Below are 15334 nucleotides of genomic sequence, written 5' to 3'. Positions count from 1 at the left end.
ACCTGTCATGTACTGCAAAATATTTTTAAGATGCTGTCGATTAGGTTGTTTTCAAGAATAAGTTCTTCAATCAGATCCTAGTGTGTAACAGCACAGTGTTCTTCAAGTGCAAGCATATTTGGGAGGTCAGCCCCTGTGTTCGTTTGAATCATTAGAGGTGGGTTGTTGGGGAAGGGAGTTGAAATATTGCGATATGAGGTTTTCATCAGAACGAGACAGAAAGCAACTAAAAGTAAGTCACACAGCTTAAGAGACCTCCTCCTGGGACTTCAGCCTTGAATTTGGGCTGTTAGTAGTCTTCAGTCAATTACTGATGACCCAAATTAGCTGCTCTGTCACTGCTGGCTAGACCCAGAAGGTACCTGCTAACAGACTGCATGTCTGAGCATGTGTGGGCTTGCTTGTCACTTCTTCCAGGAGCCTGGCTTATCACAGACTGAAGGACTTGGATTTCTCTTCTCTCTTAAATACTGAAGTGCAGCTTGAGGAACAGCCATCCCGCTGGACTCATGGCTTCCACACCTGTGGGTTCAGCCAACCACAGACCAGAACTAGTCAGGAAAATAGATTAGGCCTGTGCTGACCCTGAGCGGTCGTTTGTCAACATCTTCATTCCCTACACAGTACAGTGTAACAGTTGTTTGTAGAGTATTTTCATTGTATAAGGCATTGTACATCAGCGAGGGGTCATTTAAAGCATACAGGAAGTTGTAGGTGTGTTCTCTACATTGTCATTCTTTGTCAGGGTCTGAACTTGTAGAATTTTGGGATCTGTGGTGATAGGGAGGGCTCTGCAGTCATTCCCTCGTGGATGCAGAGTGATGGCTGCACATGTCTGAAAGATGCTGTAACCCTTTTACGGTACACTGAAGCTGCTTTTGTGGACTTAGAATGAACCTGCAGTGTGGTCTAGCCAGAAGATGGAAGATGTCCCATTGGTTGCATGCTCCTTGTTAGTGTTTGACCCTGACATCTTAGCCAGCGTGTAGCCCACAGTGAGGGGTGAACTGTTTGAGAGCTAGTTCTGAATACCTCTTACCCTCTCTTCAGGGATGTGTCCTCTGAGTCAGACAATAACATCAGGCAGATCAACCAGGAGGCTGCACACCGGCGCTTCCGCTCACGGAGGCACATCAGTGAAGATTTGGAGCCCGAGGCCTCAGAAGGCGGTGGAGAGGGCCCTGAGGTATGATGTCCAGAGATGCTGGCAGGCTAAGCAGCTCCATCTTCCCACGAGCCCCGGGGTGGTTTTGCACCGTTTTCTCCTCAGTCAGCTGTGTATTGAATGTGAAGACTGTGACCTCATAACTAATTGATTCCCATCTGAGTATTAGCAACTTAGAAAATGTTTGTGAAACCCATGTCCAGCCAAGTGGCTTGTATGTCAAGGGGGAGAACATTTTTTCTTGTGCGAAAGTCTTACATATTTTTGTTTAGTGACTGGTTTTCCCCAGGATCTAGCCAATCTCATGAAACAACACTAAGGTTGTCATTTTTGAGGACTCAAGTGAGTTCTGTCACTTGTTTGGGTGTCACAGACAAGTTTCTAATGCACCGCCTGACATCTTAGGAGAGAGTACCCTAAAATGTACAAGTTTGAATTAATAAGAATTACTGAGAAAGGAGATGAATTAAGCAACACATCAGAAATGATCTTAACTCGATGCCGGTGATTCTGATCCTTGGGTTGACCTTACAATTGGGAAGTCACCCACAAAAGGTGGCAGTGGCCTGTATTGGAGCAGTATATTAGTGATTCCACGTAGATTCACTAACCGTTCTTCCGCAGCATCTAAGCTGCTCTCATTAAGAACCCTCACAGCAGTTAGAAAGTGGGGAAAAAAGAAACACGAAAATTACTTGTAAATTCTTGAGGCGTTTCTAATCCATTTGTAACAGAGGCAGGCAAAAAGCTGCTGCAGGGGAGTGTGTATCCATAAAGAGTGAGATCGTGGCCACTGGGCCCGGCTCCTTCATACTTGGTCACACCCCTCGATGGACTGCTTATGTCAGCAATTTGCTCTCTCAGCTAAGTTTCCCAGTCTGGTAACTGGGACAGTTGTCCTGACCCAACTGTGCTTATCCTGAATCGTGTGCCTCGTTCTGAGTAGGTGTTGATTACAGTTATACTCATGGATATGGATATTGCACATTTTATTGGAGGGAAGACGGGTAAATCCCCAGTTCCTAGCACTTACCCCACTATCTGATTCTTTCAAAGCCTTGGGAGACCATTTCAGAGGAAGTGAACATGGCAGGAGATTCTCTCAGCCTGGCTCTGCCCCCACCTCCTGCCTCCCCTGTGTCTCGGACCAGCCCCCAAGAGCTGTCAGAGGAACTGAGCAGAAGGCTACAGATCACTCCAGACTCCAACGGGGAACAGTTCAGTTCTCTGATCGTAAGTCATGGTCTTGTTAGAAAAGCTAAGCAGTAGTCAGTTCTTTGTTGTTGATTTACGACACTCTCTTGTATGCAGATAATAGCCAAGGACAGTGGTTCTCAACCTGGGGGTTACAACCCCTTTGAAGTCAAATGATCTTTTCACAGGGTTCACCTCAGACCATCCTGCATACCAGTTATTACATTATGTTCATAGCAGTAGCAAAACTACAGTTATGAAGTAGCAGTAGAAATAAACTTATGGTTGGAGGTCACCACAACATGAGGAACTATATTAAAGGGCTGCAGCATTAGGAAGGCTGAGAACCACTGGCCAATGGACATCCATATCCAGTCAGCCCAGGTTCTCCCAAGTATCCTCTTCCCGAGGAGAGGCATGTCTATATGAAAACTTCCCCTGACAAGTAAAAATATTTTTTTTTGATTTAGAAAGAAATGGCCTATCACCAGATCTTTCTCTTGTTTGTAAAAAGTTCAGAGGAACAGGATTCCGTGATTTTTTTTAGTTAGTATATTTATTCATTCATTTATTTATTTTGTGATTTCCAGCTTTAACCTTGTAGGATTTCTTTCCCGTGCACAAGGATCATGATAGTAGTGTCTTCATCAAGAGGTCAGTTGTCCTGTGGGGAACCAGGAGCCCTAAAACCTCCCAGCCAGTCTTCTAAACTCACACTCAACCCCCCTGCGTGTTCCATTTCACAAATTAGTGGGGCCAGATGTTTAAGGTTGTCCCTGGCAAAGCCTGACTAGGAAGCAGAAGAAACCCCAAAACCCAAGATATGAATTCCTGAGAAGTGAGAGTGTGAAACCGTGGCCCTGACATCATGGTGACACTTGAACTAGGGTCCTCGGCCATCAGAGAAATACTTTCTACAAGTTTTCAGGTCAGTGAGAAGGAATGAAATCAGTCACAAGGAACTTTGCAGTTGACAGCGCAGAGCTGCAGAAAAGCCCGTAGACCATTCTTGTGTGTGCAGAGTGAAGACCAAATGCACACGCCAAGCTATTGGATCTAAAGATGTCCTGGAGAAAATGAAGATAGTCACTACGTTGGAAATGGCACTCTCATATGGCAGTCGTCCCTATGAGCATACTGAATGTAAATGATAAAAGCCACTAAGTACAAAATTAGGAGCCCTTCAATTATGGTGTTGTCCTTTCAAAAGAAACTGCTGGCCTCTGCTGCATAAGCTGCAGGGATTTCTTGTTAATGCGCTTGCACATTAAAATTCTATGAATGTTTTTCAAAAAGAGAAATAACAACGAGATGAAAATTTAGTACTAAATGGATAGAAAAGAGGTTGTGTTATATGAGATATTTGAATCAGTAAAAATGTTGCTATGGGAACAGTGTCAGCCACAAAGCCATGTATTTAAAACGTATCAAAGAAGGAATTGCTGAAATTACAGCAGCTATATACCACTTATATAAACCATGTGGAAAAACATTCCTATTTTTCTGTGTTGATGTAAATTAGCATTTGTTACAATTAGAGTAGGGAGTGCTTGTATTTAGCACTTCCAGAAGCATGGCATATCCTTAAATTGCAAGTGTGATAGCATATCCTTAGGGGACATCCTTCAATTTTGATGCTCGGGGTCACTCTGTATTCAAGAGCAATGGGTCAAACTTTTGCTCAGTAATGACTCCATACTGCCCACTATGGGAAGGCACAAGTAGTCCCTGTTACCACCACAGTGCTTCGGTTGGCTGTAACCTACTAGTTGTTATTTTAAATTAATAAAGTTCACACGTGCTGCGAGCTGTACCCTGGGTAAGCATGCTAGTAAGGAACCTATGGCTTCTGTCTGTGACCCTCTTGTATATTCGTTCAGATCCGTGAGTCTTTGTTTACCAACATAGAGTTCAAATTAGTGAGAAGAACATTATGTGTGACACACACGCAAGACTTTGGGTTTGCCTCACACTCTGCTCCACTCGTGGTCTGTACCGAAGTTGGCTAAATATAAACCCTCAACCTCTCATAGGGAGGAGGGGGTGATGTCTAAGTGCAGATGGTCATGCAGCTCTGCTAGATCACTGTCAACAGTACTAAGCAGCTGTTAATAGAGAGCTATGTCATTTTTCTTCCCTCTTTTCCTCTATTCTTAACACTTGAGAATTTGCCCAGAGCTGGCATCCCAAGTAGTGGACAGGACTGCTGACCTCTTGTTACTCCTGAATTTTGTAGGAGTCCCTGTCTCTCTTCCCGTCCAGTAGTCTTGGCTTCCTTTTATTTTTAAATCCTGGTCTACCGGGAAACACTGAGACTTGAAACAGTTCTGCAGGGACTGCCGTCGTTGTTCTGAAAGAGACAGTGTCTTGTTATCTCCCGATGTCAAAGAGCAGTGCATGCAAGTCAGTGAACTGATTCCGAGAATATGCCTTTTAACCCTGCCTGTCTTTCCCTCCCCTGCAGCAGAGAGAGCCCTCGTCGAGGCTTCGGTCCTGCAGTGTTACCGACACGGTTGCTGAGCAGGCTCACCTACCACCGGTAATAATCACTCACTCCCAGTCCTCAGCTGGTTTTTCAGCTTTGATTTAAAATCTTCCGGGCTGCTGAGAAAGAGTTTTTCCTGGACAGATCCATTCACCTTATAAAGCAAGATATTCAAAATTTTCTAAGTAAATTGTACAAGCATCTTGACTTTCCAGCCCAGAATCCTAAGTGGCAAACAAGCTTCTAAAATGCCAAAAGCTTGCTTTGGTTTCTCACTCAAAGGTATGCATTTATGACATGCTTATAGGACTAAAACTGTGTGGTCCATTCAGCAGTTCTAGCGGTGGTCCTGGTATCTGAACTCTGCAAATGCGTTGGTCAGGAAGAACTCTTCCAGCAGGACAGCCCAGTTTTCCCCACTACCTAGAGCGCCTGTGCTAACAACAGAAGGAAACATCAGCTGCCATTTGCTCTCTCCTTCCTTCAGCTGTGATAAGCCTGCGTGCACATGGGCATGACAGAGGGGTTTTTGATTCCAATATATGCTAAATATCAAATTGGAGGGCAGATGGGCATTGCCTCACGAGAAAGAATTGACAAAAAATGTGTTTCTTCTTTGGGAGGTGAAAATATTCTGTGGTTTTAAATGTTCACTGTGATATTTGACCTTGGCCTTTTATTTGTTTGGATTTTGCAGGTTTTGTCAGGGAGATGAGGGTTAAGACAGAGTCTTGGTCTGTAGCCCAGGCCAGCCTGGAACTCTAATTAGGTACTCCAGGCTAGCCTCAAGCTTGCAACAGCCTCCTACTTTTACCTCCTGAATGCTAAGATTGCAGGCATGAGCCACCATGCCTAATTTTTTTATTACTATAAATCTTCCTTAATGTCCCGCTTCATTGTATATGAACTTGAAGGCAGACAACAGATTTTTGAAAACATCTTATGACTTCAAATGGCATTTTCCACTTGGGTTTAGTGATGGTTTGCCAACCAAAATAATAAATTCGATTGTGGAGTCCACCACAAAGGCTGGCTAGTAAAGAGCTGAGGTGGATTCAGTACTGACCTCCCAAAGCAGAATCGTAGACTGTGATGAACCGGTGGGGGCCCTTCTCATCCTGATGATTCTGTGATTTCCCTGTAGAAATTAATTGCATTCGCTCTCCTCTTCAAAATCAGCGTCAATGTCTTTTTGCCATGGAGTCCCTATGCCTGGAACCATGACTCCTCCTTCTCTCCTTGTCCATAAGATGCTATGCACTCACTGACCACCAGTGGCCTCTCGGAGATTTGCAGATAAAAGAATCTCAGTTTTGAACCGTGGAGCACGAAACGTCCCATTTGAAGTGGCTGCCAGTCACTCCTATCAAGGATGCAGCCTGAGCCTCTTTGGGGTGCTATGGTGGTTCCAAGAGAGCGTGTGCTCTCCTCTCTTTTGGCTGCTGGTCACTGGTATGCGCTCAGCTTCCTTTGGACAAGGTGGAGATTGGGGATCCTGCCACAGCATCGCCACAGCAGTGATTCCTGATTCACTCAGCAGTGGTCGGTCCCCCAACTGCAAGTTACTGATGTACATTATCATTTAACAGCCCAGCACCCCAACTAGGCGAGCGCGGTCATCAACTGTCACGGGTGGTGAGGAGTCAACGGTAATGACACAAGTTATGGAACCCTAATGGTGAAAGGCTGTGGGGTAGTTTATTATTTGATTGTGGTGAATATGTGCCCTCCCATTTTCAAAAGAAGGTCAGTTTCTGTGTGGTACAGAGACACATGTGTTTCTTATCTTAAACTCCTCATTTTGGGTTCTTCCAAGGCACTAGGTAAAATGAACTCATTTTTAATCCTGTGTAATTCGTGAAGAAGTACTGTCAAGGCTGGTTAAGTGTGCCTAATCTGAGCCTTTCAAATACAGTTTTGCCAGTGTCTTTGTTCCTAGTTGAGCTTTCTCTGGCTTGCTCCAACACTTGGTTCAGCTAGAGAAGCCATAGGAATCATCCAGGACTGCGCACGTGGGTCCAGATGTGTGAGAGGCTGTGCACACCTCTCTATTTCCCACACCACATTTTTTAACAGGGGCCCTGTATCTCCATCATAACCAAAAACCTCTCTGCTACAAGGAGTTTGACTCACAGGAATGGACATGTGTTTTTATGATTTCCAGGACAGGGGGCAATTAGGACATTTCAATGCAAGTATCCACTATTGTCGTTATCATTTCCTTATTTTGATTAATAGTATTTAAGCTTCTATGTAGCCTCAATTTGGCTAGTTGTTTTCTCTGTGTTGTACTTGATCCTTGCAAGCAAGCAGACCTGTATTTGACGCTTTGAGCTTAGATGACTATTTGAAGAACTTTCTTGTTTCACCTTTTGTTGTGCATGCTCTGGCTGCTTACTATTGGTGAGCGACTTCACCTACACAGTAGCTGATTTACTGAAGGGTGGCTACCATTCAGCATTACACAGAGGAAACTCAGACAGCCGCCAGTGCGGAGAGCACAGTGGAAGGTTGCTAAGCCGCTGTGGCTTACTTAAGATTCGTGTACTGGAGAGCCAGGCCCCACCGCCTGCAGAATTCGAAGAAGTCTACATGAGGGAGTTGATCTCCTGTGTGCTGGTGGTTTCTCTGAAAGTAGTGGGGCTGAGAGGCAGACCATTCCATGGGATGGTTTCGTTTCGTTATACCCATAAACATCCTCTTAATGTAGCATCCGTTTTTATGTTTAATTGGATTTGCAACCTGCTTATAGCTTTGGAGACTTAGGATGGTTGATGATAGCAAATGACAGAGCAAACTGAACTGCCATAGCACGAGACCTTTTACTATAGTAAAGAGATACCTGACAGGCCACGGTCATCCATCTGAAAGGAAGCCCATGTGGCTTTGGGATTGCCCTGTTCTTGCCCCCTTCTTGTCTGTGTTCTCCATCAGTGAACTAAAACATGGGTTAGGTTTGGTCTTTTATTTTTAAAGGCTTGGCAATGGTAGTTCCTAAATGATTCCCCCACCCTGTTGTGCCAGGCTTTCTCAGTACCTAGATAAGTTTGAAAGGACCAAGTCCATTTCCCTCCCATCTCTATTTTCTGTTCTGTCTCCTAGCATTTTTTCCCCTCTGACCTCCTCTTTGATGCATATGCCAGGCAGAAACTCCCTGTGATGTGTCACCTCACTCCTCCCTGTGGCCTCGCAAGCATGCATGTGCTGCAGTTACATGCACTGGCTCTGTTTTGTTCTTTTTTGGGGGTGCAGTATGATGTTGCATACATAATGCTCAGCAAACTATTTTTAGCTTATATTGATTTTTCTTGACTGTCAGTAATCATTTAGTATTCAATGATTGAAATACACCAAGTTTATACACCTTTCCCTTGTTGAAGGGCATTCCCACTCCACTATGTTGTGGTAACCATCTCCTTCTTTATAAAACTTCTCCCTACACCGTGATGAAGCTCTGATCCTCATCCAAGGCGTCATGGCCCTTTGATTTATGGCAAAAGCCTGTACACCAGTGTCACTTTCTTACAGGCCACAGCAGGGCTCTCCCAACCAAATAGAAAGCAGGAGACTCCTTTGATCTTCACTGAACAGATTCTAAAAATATCCTGGGATACCGCTTTGTCAGGGTCTGGGTGAGTCATGGAGGATCTACAATGGTCAGTGTCCATGGATAGTCAAATTTTCTCAGGATAAACATAATCTGGTTCTTCATTGTAGTTAGTGAAACTGAAGTGAATGCCAATTTGGGATCATAAAATTCAGCAGTATATTTGGTCTGTGGATGAAAATGGAAATGTTAAGTTCAGCTTATGTTTGGATTGCCTAGCTTGTGTGTTGAGGTGGTCTGAAGCACACTTACTCATAGTAGTAAAAGTGTAGTCTTTTGGCCCCAAGCCTGGGTCTCTTGCACTGAGCTGTCTGGAGAAGCCGAGTCTTGTCATTGCTGGTCATGTGTCCTGGATGGCCATGTTTTGGTCATAAATGCGATCATCAGCGCAAGTTGTTCTCTATGCTCATTTAGTGAGGGCACTGTCAAGAAATATTTTAATAACACCATCTTGCATAGATATGACTATATTACCAGTTGCCTGTTCGAGTCCCCGTAGAGAGGAAAATGGTCGTTTTAGACAAATTCAGTGTTCTCTCCATTGTCCTCCTAGTTTTGTAAACTGACTGGTCCTGTTAACTGTGGATCTGTGCGTGGAACCTGGGTGCAGAAAATTCTTGCAGCTGACAGTTCAGTTCTGAGACTGTGAAATATCCAAGTCAGTGGCTTCGAAAGTATCCGTTCCAGGAATGTCATTACCATTTGTTTGTTAAGGTCTTAATGTTTCTAGAAATGAATTTTCTGAGAACATATCAGACTGCCTCTCTCCAAACATAACTCATCAAGAAAGGAGAAAAGTAACAAGTGCTATTTAATAATCCATATAGCTAAACCAGTTTTGGTCATATAAGCCACACTGAGTCAAAGTGTTGTTTTCCAAAAGCATTACCTATTTGCTTAGCTGACAGTACATCAGACTTTTGGCCAGTCTGGGTGAAGTCCTTGGAGGGAGGTAGAGCTTTGTTGCTGGTATCTTCCATTTAGGCTGTGGACCATTGGTCTGCCTTTCATGGCCATAGGAGCTTTGCATCCCCTAGTGGGTGGTTGTCTTGCTCCTGGATACAGGATTCTAGGTAGTTACTTGTTCTCGGAATCCCCTTATCCTTTAAGATTTGTCTGGGAAAATGTCAAGGAGATGTTTGCCGCATTTCTCTGCAGGAAGGTTCCTTACACATACTCTCTCCCTCCCTGATAAACACACAGCTTAGAAATAACCACGTAGTCAGCTGCTTCCCAGTTACTTTTCAAGTTGGTTTTTCTGGAGTGTAGTATTCGGCGTGGGAAGCAGACAGAGGAGCCTCTTCGTTTGCAGTCCTTAGTAACTATACGTGTTCCTGCCTCCTGTAGTTAAGGGTATCCACTGAGGACTCTGTGGCTGTGACCTTCACCAAAGCAGTTAGAAGTGAGCAGGGAAGAAGCTAGGGCAGGACAGAAAGGAGGCACAGTAAGAGGAGAGTCATGTGATCGGCCTAAATCCAAGAAAGCAGCTGGTGGGAGAAGACTCCATGGGGAAGGCAGCACTCAGAGGAGGAAGGCCTCTGTTCCTCTACTTCCCCGAAGTCTTGGTGGCCCTGGTAGGGGCTGGCCTTTGAGCCCCTCCCCTAGAGCTCTGCTTCTCCAGCACAAATACAGTACCACATGTGCAAGCATTCCTAGGCTAGTGCTGGCCCTGGACATCCCTTTGCTGTCAGTCATTCAGCCATCCTGTATATTCTAATACCTGTTCACCCAGGCTGTATTTCTCAGGCTGCTTCTTACACAAGCCAAAGTCTAAGGAATTCTTTATATAAAAAGATGAAATTCATGCTGGGTGTGGTTAGCACATGCCTTTAATCCCAGCCCTGGGGGAGGCAGAGGCAGGCCGGTCTGGTTTACTTAGTGAGACCTAGGCCTGCCAAAGCTACATAGTGAAACCCTGTCTCAAAAAAAAAAAAAAAAGAGAGAGAGAGAGAGAGAATTTTCACTACCTAATCACAGTTCAAATTACAGACTGGGAAACATATACCCTATGTCATTATAGTACTATAAACAGAGCCTCCAGTATGAGGCTCCATAGACCTGATAGGGTTCCTGGAGATTATGTCCCCATACAGAAGTGCAAGTCACAGAGAAAAGGCCCTGTGTCACATTCTACCCTGGAAGTTTGTGCACACTGGGCCTCAGGGAGAACTATGTGCTGAGCATCTATCTGTAGGTAGCCAGCTCTCTAGAAGTGTCTAGAGCGTTCCTCTTGTGGACATAAGAGTTGGGCAGCTTGAAATTCTCTCTCGAGATATGTGGTATAGCAATGGACTTCAGCAGCCGGACTAGGTTATGGTACATTCTCTTTCTCTACAGACACCTTAGTGATGATTGTATTGAAGACCCCAGGGTCTAAAGGCCAATCTTGTAAGAATATGGATCCCTTCCATCTGATAGGAGAGTTGAAGCTCTTAAAATCTGTTTCTGACTTCCTGATACTCTTTGTATGTAGGTTGTGAGTTTTGTTTTGGTCTGTCTGTCTGTGTTTTTGTTTTTTGTTTTTTCCTATACAAACAGCATTAACTTTTCTTTTTTTTTTTTTTTTTTTTTTTTTTGGTTTTTTCGAGACAGGGTTTCTCTGTATTGTTTCGGAGGCTATCGGTCCAGCCCGGCCTCGAACTCACAGAGATCCGCCTGCCTCTGCCTCCCGAGTGCTGGGATTAAAGGCGTGCGCCACCAACGCCCGGCCCAGCATTAACTTTTCTTGACCAGAGAAATATAATTTCTAGGTGTGTGTTACTTTAATAAATTGGTCAGAAAACAAGTTCTAGTTGTGAAATAATAATGATTTCTTGCACAAACAGCCATCAGTGGCCTATGTACATACCACGCCGGGCCTACCTTCAGGCTGGGAAGAAAGGAAAGATGCTAAGGGACGCACATACTATGTCAATCATAACAATCGAACCACAACTTGGACTCGACCAATAATGCAGGTATGAAGATCACCATCCGACCCAGGCTCAAGGGCCTTAGCAGCCAAGATGTAATGGCCAGCGTCCTGCCCTGATGATGTTCACATCCTGTTATGAAGGGCCTATGTTTAAGGCGTATTCTCACCAAAGAGGTGTGTTACTCTCAGTAGAACATTTGCCTGAAGAACACTTTGGCCCTTAGATACATTGATTTTACTGTGACATGAGCCTATGACCATAGATAGCTCCCTTCCCACCCCCAGGCTTGTTTTTAATACTGGCCAGTGATTCATTTTTGTTTCTTTTGAATGTGTCTCCCCATCTTTGCCCCCATTATTAGGTTTAATTAGTTCCCCTGTGCTTTAAATAGACAAGACCTCTTATTATGGCTGTTTGTGTTGTTGTTGGGGTTCATGTTCCTGATCACACACAAGGAGATTCCTCATGCAAAGCTAACTTGTTTTTGCCTCCCAAAATAGCTTGCAGAAGATGGTGCCTCCGGATCAGCCACAAACAGTAACAACCACCTAGTGGAGCCTCAGATCCGCCGGCCTCGTAGCCTCAGCTCGCCAACAGTAACTTTATCTGCCCCACTGGAGGTGAGAAGGCCGCCTCATCTAACAGGGACCTGTGGCTTCTCTTCATTCTCTCTTCTCTATAAACTGGACTTCATTTCTCAGGCAGCTCCACACTGAGCAGTTACGTGTCGGTGGTGAAGGATGCTCTGTGAGGCTGCCCTCATGCTTCTGTGTCTTGCCCAGCTAACATTTGGAACTCTCTCATAATCTCCATTCTCATTTGGCTGGCGCCATGCTTGGTGACTGGGGCTCGTCTCTGCCGAACTTTACCATTCCTGTTGTGTTTGCTCCTTCTTGCCTGTTACCTCATCAGAACTCATAACTCTTCCAACTAGCGATGCTTCTGTTGAGTTTTATACTACAGTTATTGCTTTGTCCATATTTTCTTTGAATGTAGGGGCTTTCATGGTGTGGGTACATGTTCCTAATGTGTATTTTCATCTCTTAAGCCATTGCTGGACATCTGCTTATGCGCTCTCCTGGTTGTGTTTTAGTGGCAGCCCAGTACCTCACAAATGGCAGAGACTCAGAAAAGCTAGGAAGTCAATGAGTAAATGAAGGTGCCCCTGAGGCAAGGTCCTATGCAATGGGAGTGGATGAGAGCACTTCTAGACTGGTGGGAGTGTAGGGTAACAACTGTCATTCCAGGTGGCTGCCTCTACCGATTGAGGTCTCCTTCTGGACTCTAAAACCCATCAGTGTGCTCATTAGGCAACGGGCTCTTTGAGAACAGAAGCCCGTCTTGCTTGCTCTGAAATCTCCACCCATAAAAATGGCATTTTTGGCTGGCATGATTAGCAAAGAGTTGTGACTATTCATCCTTGATATTGTTGCATATCTAACGGATAGAAAGGTGATGGTTAGATTGGTTTGAAAGCAAATGGAGAAATGGGGTTTGGGGGAACCTCTCCCTTGCCGGTCTCTGAGGAAGAGTTTCTGCAGCACCAGCTGCATTGTGGCGTGTTGGACTGGCACGTGGTGAAGTGTTCTAACACTCATTATTGTCCCTTAGGGCGCCAAGGACTCACCCATACGCCGCGCTGTGAAAGATACCCTTTCCAACCCACAGTCCCCTCAGCCATCACCTTACAACTCCCCCAAACCACAACACAAAGTCACACAGAGCTTCCTGCCACCAGGCTGGGAGATGAGGATAGCTCCAAACGGCCGACCCTTCTTCATTGACCATAACACAAAGACTACAACGTGGGTAAGGCTGCTGCTTTTATTTGGCTCCGTTTTCACCGTGAACTCTGGTTCATTCCTTTCCTTTCTGACTCGGCACTAGTGGTCCTTGTAGAGGAGTTTCGTCACCAACTCTGAAGCAAGTGTCTTAACAGGCTGCTGGACACTGTGGTTATAGACACCGATGCTAGCCACTGGGGTACTGTGCCAGCTTGGCAGTCCTGGAAAGCTCTGATTTTAATAATTTGTTCCATGGGAGGGTGCAGGCAAAGGTGGCCTTCACATTGCTAGTCTTTTGACTTCATTGTATCACATCTCATGCTCTTAGTAATTGTATTAAGAATTAAGTAATGTTTGAAACTAATGTTTTTGCCATTTCTTTTTGCCATAAACATGCTTACAAGAGAAGTAATTTTCATTCTAGTGGTCATTTCAGAATGTCTCTGTATGCCTCGGTCAACTTTGTTTCTTTTGTTTTTTGAGACAGGGTTTCTCTGTAGCTTTGGAGTTTGCCCTGGAACTCACTCTGTAGACCAGGCTGGCCTGGAACTCACAGAGATCCGCATTGCCTGTGCCTCCCGAGTGCTGGGATTAAAGGGGTGTGCCACCACCGCCTGGCAACTCTTTTGTTTCTTCAGCCTAGTCAGAGGTAGCTTTTTTAAGGCAGCGTAGAGAACTTTTAAAAGTCAGTGTTCGTCTATTGCACAGTCCCTAGCCTTGTAATTCAACTAAGCTTGCTTCTCTTGTTTCCAGTTGGTTTTGGTGCAGCGGGAACTTCATTTTTTTTTCCTGCCTGTCTAATCTGATTGTGTAGGTCACTCTTTTGTCTCAGATCAACTGTGCGCGTGCGCCTTCAATTCCCATTTGTGGTGGTGGTGACTGTCCGGTTGATGGGACAGCGGCATTATGTTAGGGAAAAGGCGCCACCCAAGGTGACTCTGGCTATCATTTGCACTCAGTCTGTGGTGTAATGCTAATTCAATCCCTTAAGAATAAGACTAGAGGCACTGTGCTCCCCGATGTCCTGTGGACAGAGGTGCAGTGTGTCCCCACAAGAGTATTCTTGGCCACTGGGGTAGGCCTGTGCCTTCCTCTGTGGGATGTTTAACATCCTTGGCTTCCACCACTGAATGCCAGTGGCTCCCATCACCCTCCTGATATACCGATGAGGAGAAACTCACCCGAATTTCCAAACACCACACAGTGAGAATGGTTCTCAGGGCCCTTCCCTGATTTGCAGAAGAGGAATTTGCTTACCTGCCAAGAGCCTTGCCATTAGGATCTGATAACATTCATTTGGTAAACCGATAACTACTTCTGAGGCATAGAATGACATGGAGGTTTGTTTGACTCACCTTTGAGTCGGAAGATAGTATTACAGGCCGTGAGCTGAGAAGAAGAGAGCAGCTTTTTGGCAAATGGAGCCGTGGAGATTGGTTTGGGGTCTTTTTTTGTCATTGACACAGAACCTCGGCTGTCCTTCTGGTGTTCCCATATTCCATGGCACTACTGGAGTTCCAAAGCCTGAGCCAGAAACTAGAGCTCCAGCGATAGGGGATAAATATCATAAAAGTCAGAGGATTAGTGAATGGAGCCACGGTGGCTTGCCAACATAAGCTATGATTTTAGTAATGTGAACTAGCTTAGTCATCAAATCCCCTAACCTTTTCACGGCCTTTCACGCCCCAACTGCAGTAAGTGCGCCTGGGCAGGTTTCATTTTAAATAGCACCAGCTTTATTTACCCCTGGCACTGGTGCCAAATGAAACCTGCTTTTAATTACCAGTTGTCTCTTTTCACCCAGATTCTTACTACTGACTGATTTGCTCACTTGAGCACTTAATTAATTAAAGCATTGCATTGCTGCCGCCATTGAAAGTCCCGAGACAACAACTGGAAACCCCTCGCTACCTCCCTTCCTCAGCAGGGTACATGTGCTGACAGTGTGTTGTCTCATCCAGACAAAGACGTCCACCCATCCAGCGTTCTCATCCTGAAAAACAGATTCAGAATTGCACGCCCATCTTGACAGAGGATGGGAGAAGGCAGGAACACAAAAGAAACTTTCTGAACTCGGGCATGTTTGCAGTAGGCGTTATAAGGCTCAGTGTCCAGGTAGCACACTCTTCTTGGGTTTGAGAGCTGTAACAGGAAAGGGAAAAACAACTGATAGGACAAACTGGG

General features: G+C 45.1%; 1 protein-coding gene across 11 annotated transcripts in view; it reads left to right on the top strand.

Annotated features, from left to right (window-relative positions):
* The window catches only part of Nedd4l (NEDD4 like E3 ubiquitin protein ligase), a 319440-nt gene that overhangs the window by 266026 nt on the left and 38080 nt on the right, over positions 1-15334 (top strand). For 7 of the 11 annotated variants that reach the window (XM_040741707.1, XM_040741706.1, XM_040741709.1 and 4 more), the window contains 7 exons: positions 1051-1186; positions 2222-2398; positions 4824-4898; positions 6434-6493; positions 11277-11408; positions 11867-11986; positions 12978-13175. In XM_040741707.1, coding sequence (XP_040597641.1) covers positions 1051-1186; positions 2222-2398; positions 4824-4898; positions 6434-6493; positions 11277-11408; positions 11867-11986; positions 12978-13175 — 898 coding nt within the window. The remainder of the gene's footprint in view (positions 1-1050; positions 1187-2221; positions 2399-4823; positions 4899-6433; positions 6494-11276; positions 11409-11866; positions 11987-12977; positions 13176-15334) is intronic. The other 4 variants (XM_040741708.1, XM_040741703.1, XM_040741704.1 and 1 more) reach the window with 2 other exon arrangements.

The sequence above is a fragment of the Mesocricetus auratus genome, unplaced genomic scaffold, assembly GCF_017639785.1.
Source record: "Mesocricetus auratus isolate SY011 unplaced genomic scaffold, BCM_Maur_2.0 Super-Scaffold_6730, whole genome shotgun sequence".
Taxonomy (NCBI): Eukaryota; Metazoa; Chordata; class Mammalia; order Rodentia; family Cricetidae; genus Mesocricetus; species Mesocricetus auratus.
The sequence above is the reverse complement of the archived record's forward strand: the minus strand, read 5'-3'. Positions and strand labels throughout refer to the sequence as shown.